General features: G+C 31.8%; 1 protein-coding gene across 8 annotated transcripts in view; it reads right to left on the bottom strand.

Moving 5' to 3' along the window:
* Window positions 1-211: 211 nt before the first annotated feature.
* LOC127718149 (cardioacceleratory peptide receptor-like) overlaps window positions 212-15871 on the bottom strand; it is a 191429-nt gene continuing 175769 nt past the window's right edge. For all 8 annotated transcript variants that reach the window (XM_052224125.1, XM_052224122.1, XM_052224126.1 and 5 more), the window contains 7 exons: window positions 15622-15725; window positions 11415-11508; window positions 7972-8096; window positions 5971-6130; window positions 4545-4664; window positions 3995-4175; window positions 212-1847 (listed from right to left, as the gene is read on the bottom strand). In XM_052224125.1, the coding sequence (XP_052080085.1) occupies window positions 1613-1847; window positions 3995-4175; window positions 4545-4664; window positions 5971-6130; window positions 7972-8096; window positions 11415-11508; window positions 15622-15725 (1019 nt within the window). In that variant the 3' untranslated portion in view covers window positions 212-1612. The remainder of the gene's footprint in view (window positions 1848-3994; window positions 4176-4544; window positions 4665-5970; window positions 6131-7971; window positions 8097-11414; window positions 11509-15621; window positions 15726-15871) is intronic.

The following is a 15871-nucleotide window of genomic DNA, read 5'->3' as shown; positions in this document are numbered from 1 at the left end:
CTTATATTGGTATTATCTGATTTGATATGATATCGTTTACTATCTAATGACTGCAATTTGTTAGCGGAAACATATATCTGCCTGTTATCCACCATTCGATCGAATCACCTTTTATGATGGATAAATTGTCTAAAATTACATCCTTATCCTTACTTTATGACTTCAGTTCGTTAAATTGTCTGTGATCTGCCATTAGTAAAGATGAAAATAGTAAGATATTTATTTTTATTATACATCAATTAACCTCTTCTATTAAGCAGAAATAAGAAAATAACAAGCAAAAATTGAAGTATTGATTGCTTTATATTTATGAACACGACAGAAGATTGAAGAAATAGTGTTTGATAATAATATGTACTAGCAGATTTTTCCTTAATCTTATTTTGTATGTGGATTTGTAATCAGCAATCCAGTTTGTCATCTGTTATTAGCATAATTTTCTTCCTGTTCTACATGTTCTATATACTGTTCTATTTATTTATCAGTTTGAAATAAGAGAAAAATAACTTTTCAAGCCAATATTACATTGGCGATGTTTGTTAGCTTATTTTGAAGAAATTGAACAAAACTTACTGCTAAATATTATTTCTATATTCTGCTTTTAAAAATGTTTGAAACAAACAAAAATCGTATTTATGTGTTTGTCTAATTCATAGCTAGTGCTCCTTTAAAAAAAATAAAACACCAAATTATTTCAAAACTGATTTAACGAAGGTTAATTAACAAATAAGAACGCATAGAAAATATAAAAAACCAAATAAACATCACTCTATCATATCACTTATTTGTCACGTGCTCCATGATTCAGTGTTGATTGTTTATCAAAGTCATAATCGGTAAACTGCGGCAACAAAACCCCAAAGTTAATTAGCCGTCAAAGTTTTCGATCCAGAATCACCGATAAGAATATATTTTTGATGATTATACGTTATGGATTCGTACTATTATTTAAAAAAAACGTGCACAGAGAACTTACTTTATTATATAGGTTTGTATTAGTTCAATAATTTCATTGGAATTATAATCACCAGAAACTCGTTTCATACGACAATATATAAGTAACAGTCTCGTTGTTTTTGTTAAAATATACATGGAGTTTTTTATCATGTTATGTCTGTGTCTGATTTGTTCGATATGGATGAGTTATTCTACATAGGTATTTGGTAGTATTATGTTCAGATTGTCCTCCCCAATAGACGTGTTTCACCCTTTCTTGTCTCCATTATGTAACAACAAACTTTAACATCAATTCATGTTATACAGATATAAAGATATATCGTTTTTTGTAAATATACATTTCATAATTTTATAATAGTTAGTTAGCTTTCACAATGATCACAAAATCATCTATTAATTGTTTGTCATTTCAATTTGAGTTTTTATTACATTTTTTTCATAAAGCATATCTGTATTTATTGTTTCATTGCTTATTAGACAAAATGCCAATTAGCATCATCTTTCCATCAGTCATTACCGCTATACAATGTGTTGATAACGTGAACGTATTCATTGCGTTCTCTGCAACTTTCAAATGAAGATCGGTTCTTTAATGACCTCTGCAATTTAAGTGAAAGGTTTAACCCTTTGTGCACAAATGGAATAAAAGGTTCCTCTATTCTCGTATAATTGTTGGTTTTTTATCAGGCAATACACTAGCTATAAGGTCACATGTTTCCATTTGAAAACTTTCCCCTTGGCTATAAATAGATCTCCTAGGAGAAATAATCTGACGTCGAAATGTAAAGGTGTTGTCTGTAACCATTGTAGAATGATCATATGGCATTTTAGTTGATTGGTCAGCACAAAAAGGAAATATATCACAAATGACTTTTACTGCTTTAAATCTTCTGAAATGAATAAAAAGGTACAATTATCAACGTGTATCATGACCGATTATTTAGCAGGTAATGCAAGTTAGTTGCGTTTGACTCCAACTGCTCTAAATCATTTGAAATTTGAAATGTCATATAGAGGTTTAACTATCAAAAGATAACATATTTATGATTGTTCATCAATAACGTTATTGTACTATTTCAAAACATAAACATCAAATAGAATATGATAAATGATTGATCAGTACAAAATCTAAATTATGTTAATTTATTCAAGAAACACATGTGTGCACGGACATTGATAAGATTTGTTTCTATTCTTAGTAGTCAGATATGAATACAAAATACCTCAACTATCAATTTGCATCAAGTGTGCTGATTGTGTAGTCCAAAAAGTGTATGCGAAATACATTTAACTTGTCAATAAAGTCGGTAATGAATTATCGCAAGGTTTGATATCTAACGGTGGTAATTTTGGCCTTGATTTGTTAATAAAACAGGAGTGTATTTATTATTAATTTAGCTGCTAAGATTGTCTGTCATAGTTAGGTTTACTGGGTATAGAATAAGAAGTTTTGTTATAATTGATAGACTTTTGTTTTTGTTAAAGATATGAAAAGGAGTTGTAAGAATCCTGCACTGAAATAAAATAATTAATACCACAAATATTGCGTCAATTCAACATTGAATAATTATCGTATTTATAATAATCATTAGATATGTCATGTTTTATTTATAATTCATGTTAGTGAAATTATTAAATTTTATTTTCAGTATGCGATATAGATTGTTACGGCTTACATTGAATGTAGCAATAACATTGGAATAGCTTTACATTGATTCGGATTATCAAATGTAATTATATGAAAACAGGTAGAAATGAGAGCATCGCCATGCAGCTATATCCTGTTTCGTGCAAAATACAAAAAAGAATGCAATCCAAAACAACGTAGAGTTATTACCTTCATACTGGAATACTTAAAACTAAAAATGTTGGATGTAAATCAATCGTAAAGACGAATTATGAACTAAACGACATTAAAAATGTTTTACGATTGTATTTTTTTTTAATGTAATCTGTTGAAAAATATAACTGTTCAGTTGTATGGTAAAACAAAACTCCAGTCACACCGTATTTTATATTTCATTTTTGTATGGAAGAGTAGAGTTATCAGAAACAAGGCTTTATGGAAATAATAACTGCATATAACAAAATTGTGTGTTTGCTACGTTGTTTGATCCGATAATGTAGAAAAGTGAAGCACAATGAAAAGATACATTTAAGTCTGATCTGAAAACAGAATATTACGGAAACGTATGGCTAGATAAATTAACAAGATTAAATGCAACTTATGGATGTAACCAAACGTTTATGTTCTAATAATTCATGTTGTTTATTATAATTGATTAATTGATAGGTGTGTGTTTAACGCCACTCTCAACATTATTGTTATTTCGTGGCGGTCAGTTTTTTATTGGTGGAGGAAGCCGAAGAGAACCTACTATTTTGTGTTGTGTAACATAACTGTAAAGTTGCTTTATAAAAAATAATTACTTCTATGCAAAACTGTCACAAATAAGGCTTCATGTTTTAATTTTGCCAGGAAACGTTGAGACAAGACATTCTGCATTACATGACAACAAAATTATGACAAACGTGTGTTTACTAATTTCATGTATGTTAGTCATAATCTGCATGCATGGAAATAAGGAAATGTAGTATGATTGCCAATGAGATTACTCTCCGTCAGAGACTAAATGGAGTAGAAGTTAGAAACTGTAGGTCACCGTACGGTCTTCAACATCACAAATTGGTTGACTTATAAGATGAGCCTGTTTTTCAATTTACATGCGACATGTTTCGCAATCGTAGATCTTAAGATACCAAAATGGTCGTCGGATTTGTAATTTTACCGATTATGTCCAAACGTGACATTTTGACTTGGTGACGATTCGCATAGCGGGTGGTGCATGCACAACGCTACCCTGTCGAAGCACCCTGTCTTGGTCCTTGTAGGGTTATTTCCACTTTTTTTTCCCTGATTAGTCTTTTCTTAATCGATTTACGAGATTTGAACATTGGTAAAATACTTACGCCTTAATTTAGATTGATTGCTAAATTTTTAATTGAATTTCGTAAACAAATTATAAACTAAACATACCTGAGTTGTCGACAAATTCTAGTACTAAATACTCCATATATAACTGGATTAATTGCACTATTTAGTGGTGCCAAACTCTGAACAAATACTGTAATCAGCATATTTGTGTGGTTCAACTTGATATGTCCATAAACTTGGAGTAAATTCCACAAAAAGTAAGGACTCCAGCACATAATGAATACTGAAACAAGATATATGTAGTTAGAATATTATGATATTAAAAATATAGTTTGATAGGTAAGACATATTTACAAAAAGACTGTTTTTTCATGTCCAATCAACTTATATCCCTATTTAAAGAAGGCATTAACTATTAAAAAACTTTAACGTGTATCATAAAGCTATAACCTTCTTATTAAACATATGATTTTAGTATAGATTTTCAATATTTTGGCTTTCAAACCCTTTTTTCAAAGTATCAATTTACTTAATTTCAGTAAATATAACATGTATACTTCATGTCACAGTCACGCTATCAAAATTCAAGGAGAATATATCTCAATATGACAAGTAGAGATAATTTTTATAAATTGCACTGAAAAACGTTTACCTAAGATAATAACAAATGTCATCTTTATTGTTCGGATTTTCGCTTTTGGAATAATTCCTCTGGAACTGGCTCTAGAGTCATGTTGAACGTTTGAAACTTTCTTTCGTTGATTTTTTATTTCTGTAAAAGACAAAACAGACAAAAATGTGAAAATAGAATAAACCTATTCTGCTCCCTTTCATTTCTCTTAAAAGAACATAAGTAATCTGTATGAACAGAATAGACACCCGAAAATGAAAAGTTTTTTTTTAAATTATAACTGATTTCAATTTGATAACTTTGTTACAAAAAACAGTATCGGCAAAAAGAGTGTTGAAAAATTGTAGTGAGGAAAATCCATCAACTTGAAAACATTAGACAATTACGAGACTGGTACAAGTAAAAAAAAGGAAATAGGCATAGCACTAAAAACTATTACTTTGAACTTGTTCACCGTTTACATGGTTAAATACGTTTGTTTTGTCATTTGATTCACAAATCCCCGCAGCATATACAAATATGGTTTGCTTTCCAACGAGACAATCAGTCCACAGGACAGGATGTAAACAACTAGAGACAATCAGTCCACAGGACAGGATGTAAACAACTAGAGACAATCAGTCAACAGGACAGGATGTTAACCATTAGAGACAATCAGTCCACAGGACAGGTTGTAAACAACTAGAGACAATCAGTCCACAGGACAGGATGTTAACAACTAGAGACAATCAGTCCACAGGACAGAATGTAAACAGCTAGAGACAATCAGTCCACAGGACAGGATGTAAACAACTAGAGACAATCAGTCCACAGGACAGGATGTAAACAACTAGAGACAATCAGTCCACAGGACAGGATGTAAACAACTAGAGACAATCAGTTCACAGGACAGGATGTAAACAACTAGAGACAATCAGTCCACAGGACAGCATGTAAACAACTAGAGACAATCAGTCCACAGGACAGGATGTAAACAACTATAGGTCAACATTTTCTGCACAGAGATTGCCCAAGAACACTGTTTGAAATTGATATAATGTAACTTTTACATATACCGACAAATGATTATTATGTTACAAAACTTAGAAATGCAAAACATAAGATATGCTGTAATGTATGATGTTAAATAAAGATGATTATTAGTGAATACCTTATCATTTAATCTGGAAAATCCAAACAAAAAGAAAAACGAACAAAATAAAACAAAGACAACATAAAAATAAACCGTCTGACCGGTACATCAAATCTTAAATTATGCAATTCAGTTTTTGAAAGTGAGGATATTTTGTGGCTTGTTGCTCGTCGTTTTATTGGCAATTATAACTAATTTTTTTTATATATATCGTTAGCAATTACACATGTTACAGCTGTTGTTGTCCTTTGTCATGTTTTGTCACCACGATTTATGTCACGACTAACTTTCTTCCTTTTGTTTTGTAAACCATACCTGGTCTATAATATAGCGGTTTCCTTTCATGCTTCTTTTTCATCGTCGCCATCAATGCAGAATTCTTGCTAACGATAATAAACACCATTATACCATAACAGATAGCTATAATAATTGCAGGAATAATGAACACAGCTAGGGCAATAATGGTTACATATATCTGAAAAAGTGTTAATTAGTGAAAGTGAGTAACCAACATTTCAAAATATATAACATATAGTAATTTAAGTTATTTGCCAAAAATTTTGTATATGAAGTTATTAGTAACAGACATTTGATTTGTATAAAAAACAGAAGATTAATGACTTTTGTATTCTAAATCTAACCAGTGAAGAAGGCCGCCAAAAGTAAATTAATAATATATAATTTTGCAACTTAAAGCATAATAGACGATGAACAACAGATATTGTAATGTTTTAGTTAATATAAATAAGAAGATGTGGTATAAGTGCCGATGAGACAACTATCCATCCTGGTTACAATGTGTAAAAAGTAAACAATTATATGTCAAAGTACGGCCTTTTACACGGAGCCTTGGCTCACACCGAACAGCAAGCTACAAAGGGCCCCAAAAAGACTAGTGTAAAACAATTCAAATAGAAAAACCAACGGTCTAATCTATATAAAAAACGAGAAATAAGAAACACTTATGAACCACACCTACAAACGACAACCACTGAACAATAGGATCCCGACTTAGGACAGGTGCTTAAAAATGCAGCGGGTTTGAACGTTTAACAGTCGCCAACTTTCACCCTAACCTGAAACACAGTGGTATAACATTACAACATAAAAAGACAAACAATAAAATATCAATTGAAATGGCTTAACTCGATCAAAAAGTCAATACACAAAAACAAGTAAATATACACTGAACGAACATGACGAATAAGTTTGATCTATGACACAATACAAATAAAGATGTTTCAATGTCAAAAAGACAACTTTAACCTAGGACAAAATGGCGTTAAATAAAGTAACGTTCACAGGTAAATTTAAATATAATAAAAACGCTGTTTTGTTTCTAAAGCCGCTTTGCCACGTCTTATATTAGTTTTTTTTTTACTAATTCATAGCTGATTTATGTTTTCCCCGACTAGGTAAATAATTTTCATAATCAAATTGCAGTTCGTTTGATCACAGTTTTTCGTTGTTCATAATCCAATGACGCCAAACAATCTTTCTTACTTTTGAATTTCTATTGTTACGTCATATACAAGTATATCATATTTAATGACGTCATACTGAAAGAACACATCTTTTTACAGATAAAATTTGCCTAAATATCATCAAAAGTTATTAGAGAATCAAATTCACCACCGAATCTCGAGCAACACAATTTCTCCACTCTCGACGATTAAATTAACAATTTTTAAAATTCTCTCGAGTGGAGAAATATCACACTCGATGCGGTAGTTAAATGTTTATTCAAGTTTTTCTGTTTTCCTGTGATTCTGTTGAAGAGTTAATGTTACACAAACGCCGTAAGTAATGCATCAAACTGATTTTCAAATGTCGAACTATGCAGTTTGTGATATATTAGCAGAAAACAACAATGCAGAGTACACACACAATAATAGCCTTGTTTAAGAGATCATATATCACATTGATGCCTGTGCAATGTCATATTATAAGTGCTCACACTTTCACTGGGCATCACCTTAGGTTTTTTGGTTGGGTTTTGTGTCGCTCAGACATAAGTATTATTTAGTGTTTTGTAAACTGTTATGTGTTTTTCCGTCGTACTTTTGTTTTTTGCTAAAATTTTGTCCAGTTCTCCTCGACTCAAATGAGTTTTGATTTTTTCTTTTGAAAACTTCCGCCTCTTTAATTTAAAAGGTGTAATCTTATCAATTGTATTGGCATACAACTATGCAGTTTATGACAGTCACATTAACAATTATTTACAGTCCACATTCAACCTTAGTTTTGTATGATATATAAGTTACACTAAGTCTAAAGGTAGTTAAAAGTCTAGATATTATAATCCAATTAACTCACCTTCCAATGTACATTTGTTGGTAAATTTATAATGCAGTGATCTGTCTTAAATAAAACAGCGGCAGGAATAGAGAAAACTGTTGCAATCAGCCAAGCTGTGGCTACAAGAATCCTATTTCTAGCTTCTGTTGATTAAAAATAAAGCATATTTTGAAAAAATGGCGTATATAATAGTAAGTTAATCATTAATTGACCTGGATTAGTTGCGGCTATTGAATTTTCAATAGTCGATTCTAATTAACTACCTATGAAATTATGTATGGGTGAAAAATCCAAAAATTGTAGACGTTCTTTAAAGAAAAGCGATATATTTCCATCTGTAACGTTTATATATATATATATATATGTATTTTAACCAGTTTCAACAACGAACCTTCATGAATTTATCATTAAAGAAAATATACGAAATTGATTTGTTATTCAACGTTTCTATTATATATATTAAAAGGCGGATGAGAATTGAATGAAGGAAAAGAACTAAAAACTCAAGAAAAAACAATATAAGTTTCGGAAATGTAATATTTAAAGAAGGAATATAAAATTAAGGGTTATTTTTTTTTTAATGTCACCATTTAGGCGTAGTAAACATTAAATCAACATTACAGAATGTTGAATCATCCGCAATTTATTCAATTGTCTGACCTTTTCGTATTGAAATGTAATTATACACATGTGTCTACAGCAAATTGTTGATTCTAACAATTTTCATCGGGACTTTCAATCTTGGTCGGCAAACAAAATCAAGAAGTTACGTTAGATAAGGGATGGATTACATGTAATCAACAATGGTGTAATCCAATTGTCGTTAATATCAAACATTGTGATGATCGAAATTGTATCTCGTTCAGAGTGTTCATTCAGCAAAAACAGAGAAACCTTTTAGATTTGTGGGACTATTTAGAGCTTTGCATTCTGTACAGACACCTGTTTATTGTTGACTTAAATTGTTTAATATAAGAGAGGCGGCAGATACCAAGTGAACCTTCAAAACTCATATTTGGAAGAGAAACTTACAACGCTATGGCATAAAAACGACGAAAAGACAAACACAATAGAATAATTTAATTTTGGATGTAACGCGTCTTCTGATTGGCTGACGTTGTTTTGTTTATCAGCTCATAGACATAATTTTGTCATGTGACCGTGACGTCATCAACGTTTTTTCATGGTTTACTCCGGTTTAAAATGGAATTTAGAATTAAATTATAAGAAATGACTGTAATATTTTTTCTGTCTATTCGAAATAACATAAAAAATGTGGTGCACACTTTAAAATAACCCGCTACGCGAGTTATTCAGTGTGCACCACATTTTTGATGTTATTTCTTAATAGACAGAAAAAATATTACAGTCATTCCTTAAATACTAAAAACCCAACCGAAAAATAAAACGAGAATGATCTCAGATGCTTCGGAGGAGTAATCAGATTCTTCTGTACATGTGACACGTGTTACTCCTATAAAAACGTTGATAAGTTATTATGTAATAAGGCATCACCTACAAGGTCTTTGGAAATCTATGTAGAAGTGTTGTTTAATTGGCGTATACCCGGTATCTCCCTGTATTCATTCAAATACGTATTTGTATGCCTGCATCTTTTGAAATGTAGATAAACCAGGCAAATTGAAATAGCGAGCAACATTGGGAAAGTGTTGCTTTTAGATTAATCTCCAACAGTAACTACTGAGTAAAAACCTTTTTGGTAATCAGTAAATATAGACTTATAAACTGAAAAAGCTTATTCAAATATCCAAAACGATAGAATAAGCTCAACCTTCGACGTCTGGACTTCAGATTTTGTATATATTTCATTTATCTAAATAAATAAAAACTAAGAGATGACACCGAGCTGACAATCAAAACCGTACGTGCTTTAAGTCTTAAAATGAACGAGAAAAAGCCCCCTGAAAAAAGTTTAAAACAATCAAGAAAGCACAAGACAGAAAAAGGATTGGGAAAGACAAACAAAACCGGAGTCAATGGAGAATTTATCAAAATATATGATAGATCATGACCAGTGCCGAGGAAATTCCGTCAAAGGGCTAACAGTTCACTGCAAACTGTGCAAAGAGTGTGGACATTGTTGACTACTTATCAATTTCAGACAGATCGAATACGCAAATCTAAATATAAATGTGGTAGAATATAAATGGGAAAACCAACCTAAAATACGTTTTAGCTATGATTCATCTTGTAGGAGTTCACTGACAAATGATACTTCACGCATCTTTTTAGTAGCAATAAAGTTCTCTTTCTGAATTTTTTTTGTTAGTTGCTCTATGAACTTTTGGATAATCCAGGAGAATAATTAGGTGCTGATAAAACAGTTTAACCACTCCATATGTTCATATACTTGTACGCAAATTCTATGTCATGGACCTCGGGAGTGGTTGGCCTAAGCACTATCTTTATTGAGTTTGTATGAGCTTTGGGCTTCCTGCTTGATCTTTGATAGTCTTCTTTGATAGTTGAACATACAGTCTTCAAATGTTTCACATTTGTGAATTCGTGGCCTTTATAGCTTACTGTGATTATTAGTTTTGCTCATTGTTGAAAGCCGCACGATGACTTATAGTTGTTAACTTCTACTTCGTTTGATCTCTGGTGGAGGGTTGTCGCATTGGCATTCATACCACTTCTTCTTATTGCTATATTCAACAACAGAAGATTATCTGTATGTCAAGCCCTACATTATCTCGAGTCTATAATAACATTTACAGTTTCAATTATACTGCACCAGATGCGAATCTGGACAATAAATGTCGCTTCAATGATACTCGAGGGCAAACTGTTGAAAATCCAAAGCTTATATGAAAAAATTAAGTTTAAAACAGTTTTTCTGTAAAAATAAACCGAAACTATCAAAGACCTGCCACGTGGTATATTTTGTCTTCTTGTGTGTCAGTTGATTCAAATTACTGTGAATTCTTTTAAATAAAGGCAACAGTAGTATACCGCTGTTCGAAATTCATAAATCGATTGAGAAAAAAACAAATCCGGGTTACAAACTGAAACTGAGGGAAACACATCAAATATAAGAGGAGAACTACGACACAACAGAAACACAACATTAAAATGTAACACACACAGAAACGAACTATAATATAACAAGGGCCATTTTCCTGATTTGGTACAGGACATTTTAAGAAAAAAATGGTGGGTTGAACCTGGTTTTGTGGCTAGCCAAACCTCCCGCTTTTATGGCAATGTTAAAATGACAACATTACACAATATATATGTTACTCGACCAATTTCTACTTAATACTTCCAAGCCAATTTGTAATGTCAATCAAAGTGTAAGAGGATACTTATAAGGGAAAAATATTAAATTAGATCTGGTTTAACAACATCGAGACGTCTACTTGTATTACATTGGAATTAAAGTAAAGAAACTTAGGAAATGTTACATTCATGTAAAAGGAAAAATAAATTAGATATCTTACTACTTGTGGAAAATCCTAATGGTCTAGCTATGGCATCTAATCTATCAATACTTAACGCTACAAGGACGAAAGTTGATCCATATGTGACAAGGCACTGGAAGAAAGAAAACTGCATTATTGACAAATGTATACTAGCAGTAAACAAGTGGATGGAACACGGAAATTAGCAATCTTTATTTGCATTATTAGCCGAGTTGCGACAATGTTGAAGTCGACATATAAGATGATGAATGTTATCCGATCGTCCGGCCGTCAATTTTTCGGTTTCCGGACAAAATCTCTTGAGCCTATGAATAATAATCATTACCGAATTTGGTTTGATCATGGCAGCACATTTTTGACAAGAACTATAACGATTTATTATCACTGATTAATAACCCGTAGAGCGTTGTAGAAAAGATGGAAAAGATCTAAATTGTACATTATCGTTAAGAGTCTTTTGTGACCAACTGCGATGTTTCAGTCCTAAACTGACGATATATAATCCTATCAGTCACGTGGTGTTTAATGAGATAAGAAGATATTATAACCTGTTTATACCTAATTATATTTCAAACTTGTCGATAAACTGATTAACACAGATCAATTTGCACAAATAATTTGTAATCGGACAAGAATTATGAATATTACAACGCTTAAAAGGCATGAACGGCAACACGGGTATTATGAATGCAATCGAGCAGGAATTGTTAACCTTTACGGGAACACTGGAGCTACACAGACTTATCCAAGTCAAGTCCCTTTATTTAAGTGGGATTTGTGTTTTCCTGTCGAATGTTTTGCTGACTTTTCTTATATCCTTTTTTTCGATGCAAAGCATTAGGAAGACACGTTATTCTTGGGCTATATCTACGTTTTGTTTTACTACAACTTTGTAGATGATGTGTTCTGTGTAAAGATGTTTGTCTGTTTGTCTTTTTATTTTTGGCCATGGCGTTGTCAGTTTATTTGGATCTATGAGTTTGACTGTCCCTCTGGTATCTTTCGTCCCTCTTTTGCTATACAGGAAAGCATGTGTTCCTTTAATACTGCGTCGACAGAAACTAAATTTTAAGAGTGAAGATTCATGAATTGCAAAAATGAAGATAACAATGTAAAAATTACATGAACCTATAAGGGAATTTTACTGTAACATATTACATGAATATTTTGTACACAAACAAGATATTAAAGAGCCAATACTATTTTAGCTCAAATCTTATCCAATAGTTCAATTTGACTTTGGAAATAAAATGGGTTGTAGGATAATAAAAGCTTTCAACCATACGTCCAGTGTAATCCTTGTTCCTAAACACCGGTTTGTTCGTTTGCTTCCGTAAGCAGGAATTCCTAGAAGTCACAATTTCGCAGTTCGCCACTCGCTGGTGTGTTAATAACGTACGCTGTTTCAATTTCGTACATGTCATTCAAATGCAAGAGGTATAATAGTTCAAACGATTGAAGTCAGGGTTCTGTAGTTCTTTTAATATAATACGGATCTCGCATGTGGATCAGGATAAACCCCGGTTTTTTGCCAAGTTTCGTGTCGCTTGGTCTTTAGTTATCTAATAGATGATGTGTTCTGTGTAAAGATGTTTGTCTTTTGGTCATTTTTTTTTTTCATGGCGTTGTCAGTTTATTTCGACTTATGAGTTTGAATGTCCCTTTGGTATCTTTCGTATTTCTCTTATAATACGTCCATGGTCTCATAACTTTTGTATAAGAAAGACCCATTGGTTTAGGGTCAGCATGTAAAAACCATAGTACACGGATGCCCCACTCGCATTATTATTTTCTATGTTCAGTGGACCGTGAAATTGGGGTCAAAACTCTAATTTGGCATTAAAATAAGAAAGATCATATCATAGGGAACATGTGTACTAAGTTTCAAGTTGATTGGACTTCAACTTCTCCCTTCAACTTAAAAAACTACCTTGATAAAAAAATTTAACCAAAAACTTTAACCTGAAGCGGGACAGACGGACGGACGAACGAACAGAAAGACGAATGGACAAACGGACGGATGGACGAACGAACGGACGCACAGACCGAAAAACATAATGCCCTTAGGTACGGGTTAAAAATAAATACAGATAGAACTGCCACAAAAACAAATGCAAATTATAAAGAACTGTAAACTAGTGTGCAACGTTTTGTGTAAACCAAGCGTAAATGACAAATGGATTTGATAATTTCAATCAGAAAATCACATTTAAGCTGTTATTTCTAAAAAAAAAATGTCAGTTAAATTAAGCGAAGTTACATTTCTTCATGTCGTTGACTTTGCGTATTGTCAATACTGATCTAAAAAATTATGGTCCTAATGTTAGGTTTATTTTATTATTTAATTTAATTAACTCATGTGTTTACTCACTTTCTTACACGCCTACGTCTATCTTGCCTAAGAAAAAAAATGTTGCGACATTTGAATCGGAAGGTCATACTGCGTTCGAATAATTTCAAAGAAAGAAATAAATTTGAAGTAATAAGTTTCAATTTAACGCTCAGTTGCAATGACATGTAGAAGAAATAATGTACGAGATATTCAAACATTTTTTTGTTTTATAGTTTTTAACATTTTTCTTTAACGTTTAGCAAAATATACGAGTTGCAACAATAACAGTTAACACAGAAAATAATAACTTTTAGATTTACAATGCTTTAACGAGAATATTGTACTATAATCACGTGAAGGTGATAATTAACGTAACCTTCATTATTAAGTCATGATCACATGAACGGGGTACTTGCTGCATTGTTATCTGAATAAAACAATTGTTTAATGATCCTGGGGGAAATATATATTTCCTCAAATTGAAATTGTACTTGTTCATTGCAATAGTTTCATTAATAGGCATTGCTTTAGTTCAATAGTTACTGGGAATAATGTGAATTATTTTGTTATATCTTTAATTTCTAAGTATTCTGATTTTATAAGCAGAATTATTTATCGTTTCAATAAGAGTTTTTCAATTCATTTCCATTATGTAATATCTCCTGGGTTTATCGCCTGAGGAACTTGTCTTTTTTTTCTATTTCTTTACAGGTATTAACATATGACAAAAATTAAAGGATATTAGGGTTAAATGTAAATGAAATAATAGCGGCAATACGTTTATTTACTTAATTCACGTCGCAGCCTTTTATAGCCGACTATACGGGATGGGTTTTTCTCATTATTAAAGGCCGTACGGTTGCCTATAATTGCTTACATCCACTTCATTTCAACTTGGGTTGATAGTTGTCTCATAGGCAATCATACCACATCTCCTTATTTTTATATTAATAGATTTTCCTTCCACGGAAATCTGGTTCATATTGAATATGATGTCTTGTAAGTGTTTTTTTTTCGTATGAAGAGCACTAATTAATCAAACCTTATTAATATCATGCTATGTATTTGTTTGTGTATGTTAAAAAAAGAAACATTTATAATCAACTGACATAACACAGACAATTAAACCAAGATCAACAAAAACCCAAATAAAAACTCTCTGTTTTTGTTAGCAAAAAAGAGCGGAGAAAGATACCAAAGGGATATTCAAACTCATAATATATGTGCTCATTCTCAAATATATTCTCGTCAAGCGGTTCTGTAGTTTTCGTCATGTTTTTCTCTGTTTTTTGTCATAAGTAGCTTTACTTATCGTCATAAGTGTCTGTCTTTTATTGATTGCGTCAGTTAACTTATCTATCCACATAAATTAATGTTATGCAGTGTGTCAGGTAGAAATTTGTTATCCAGGAACTTACAAACGAACTTATGATGCATGCATAGTAAGAGCTCGACACATTTATCCTGTTGACGCAGCCGGTATCGTTCCATTTTGAGTTCATGTGATTCCTTCAAATTTGCTTTTTACCTTTTTAACATCGTTTATCTACTGGGAGAACTAAATTATTACTATTGTGGGGAAAATGTTAAACACCAAAAAAAAAAAAAAAATTTTGTTCTAAGTAATTATTATCTGATACTGAACTTCAATGGCATTTATAAACGTTTTGTAAATTATCGCGAATTTATCTAAAATGTTCAGACATATTTAACACAAGCATAACATGCAATGTGTTCACCTTCATGAATGAAAATTATACCTAGGCATTTCATTTTCTTACGGTAGGTTGAATTTTGTGGCCCTCAAATTTTACGCTTGGTGTAAAAGAAATACAAATCTTTTCTTATGTACGAAATGCACATTGGACATGAAGCTTATTTTCAATATCATACCTGTGAAAATTTAACAATTTTGCAAAGTACTTCGCCTCCATAAAACTGCCCAGCCAGTCGCCATATTAAGTCAGGCATTAAACTCACTAATCCGACTAACAAATCTGAAAAAAAAAATAATATATTATATATATAAAAGAATAAGGGAGTCGGAATAATCCTTTACTTCTATAATCTCTAAATACTTAAGACTATTTAAGTTTTGTTTATTGTTATTTTTGTTATTTTTGTTAGTTTTGTTTTGTGTTGC

The sequence above is a fragment of the Mytilus californianus genome, unplaced genomic scaffold (genome assembly GCF_021869535.1).
Source record: "Mytilus californianus isolate M0D057914Y unplaced genomic scaffold, xbMytCali1.0.p SCAF_10, whole genome shotgun sequence".
Lineage (NCBI taxonomy): Eukaryota > Metazoa > Mollusca > Bivalvia > Mytilida > Mytilidae > Mytilus > Mytilus californianus.
Note: the sequence above shows the minus strand (reverse complement) of the source record. Positions and strands in the feature narration are given on the sequence as shown.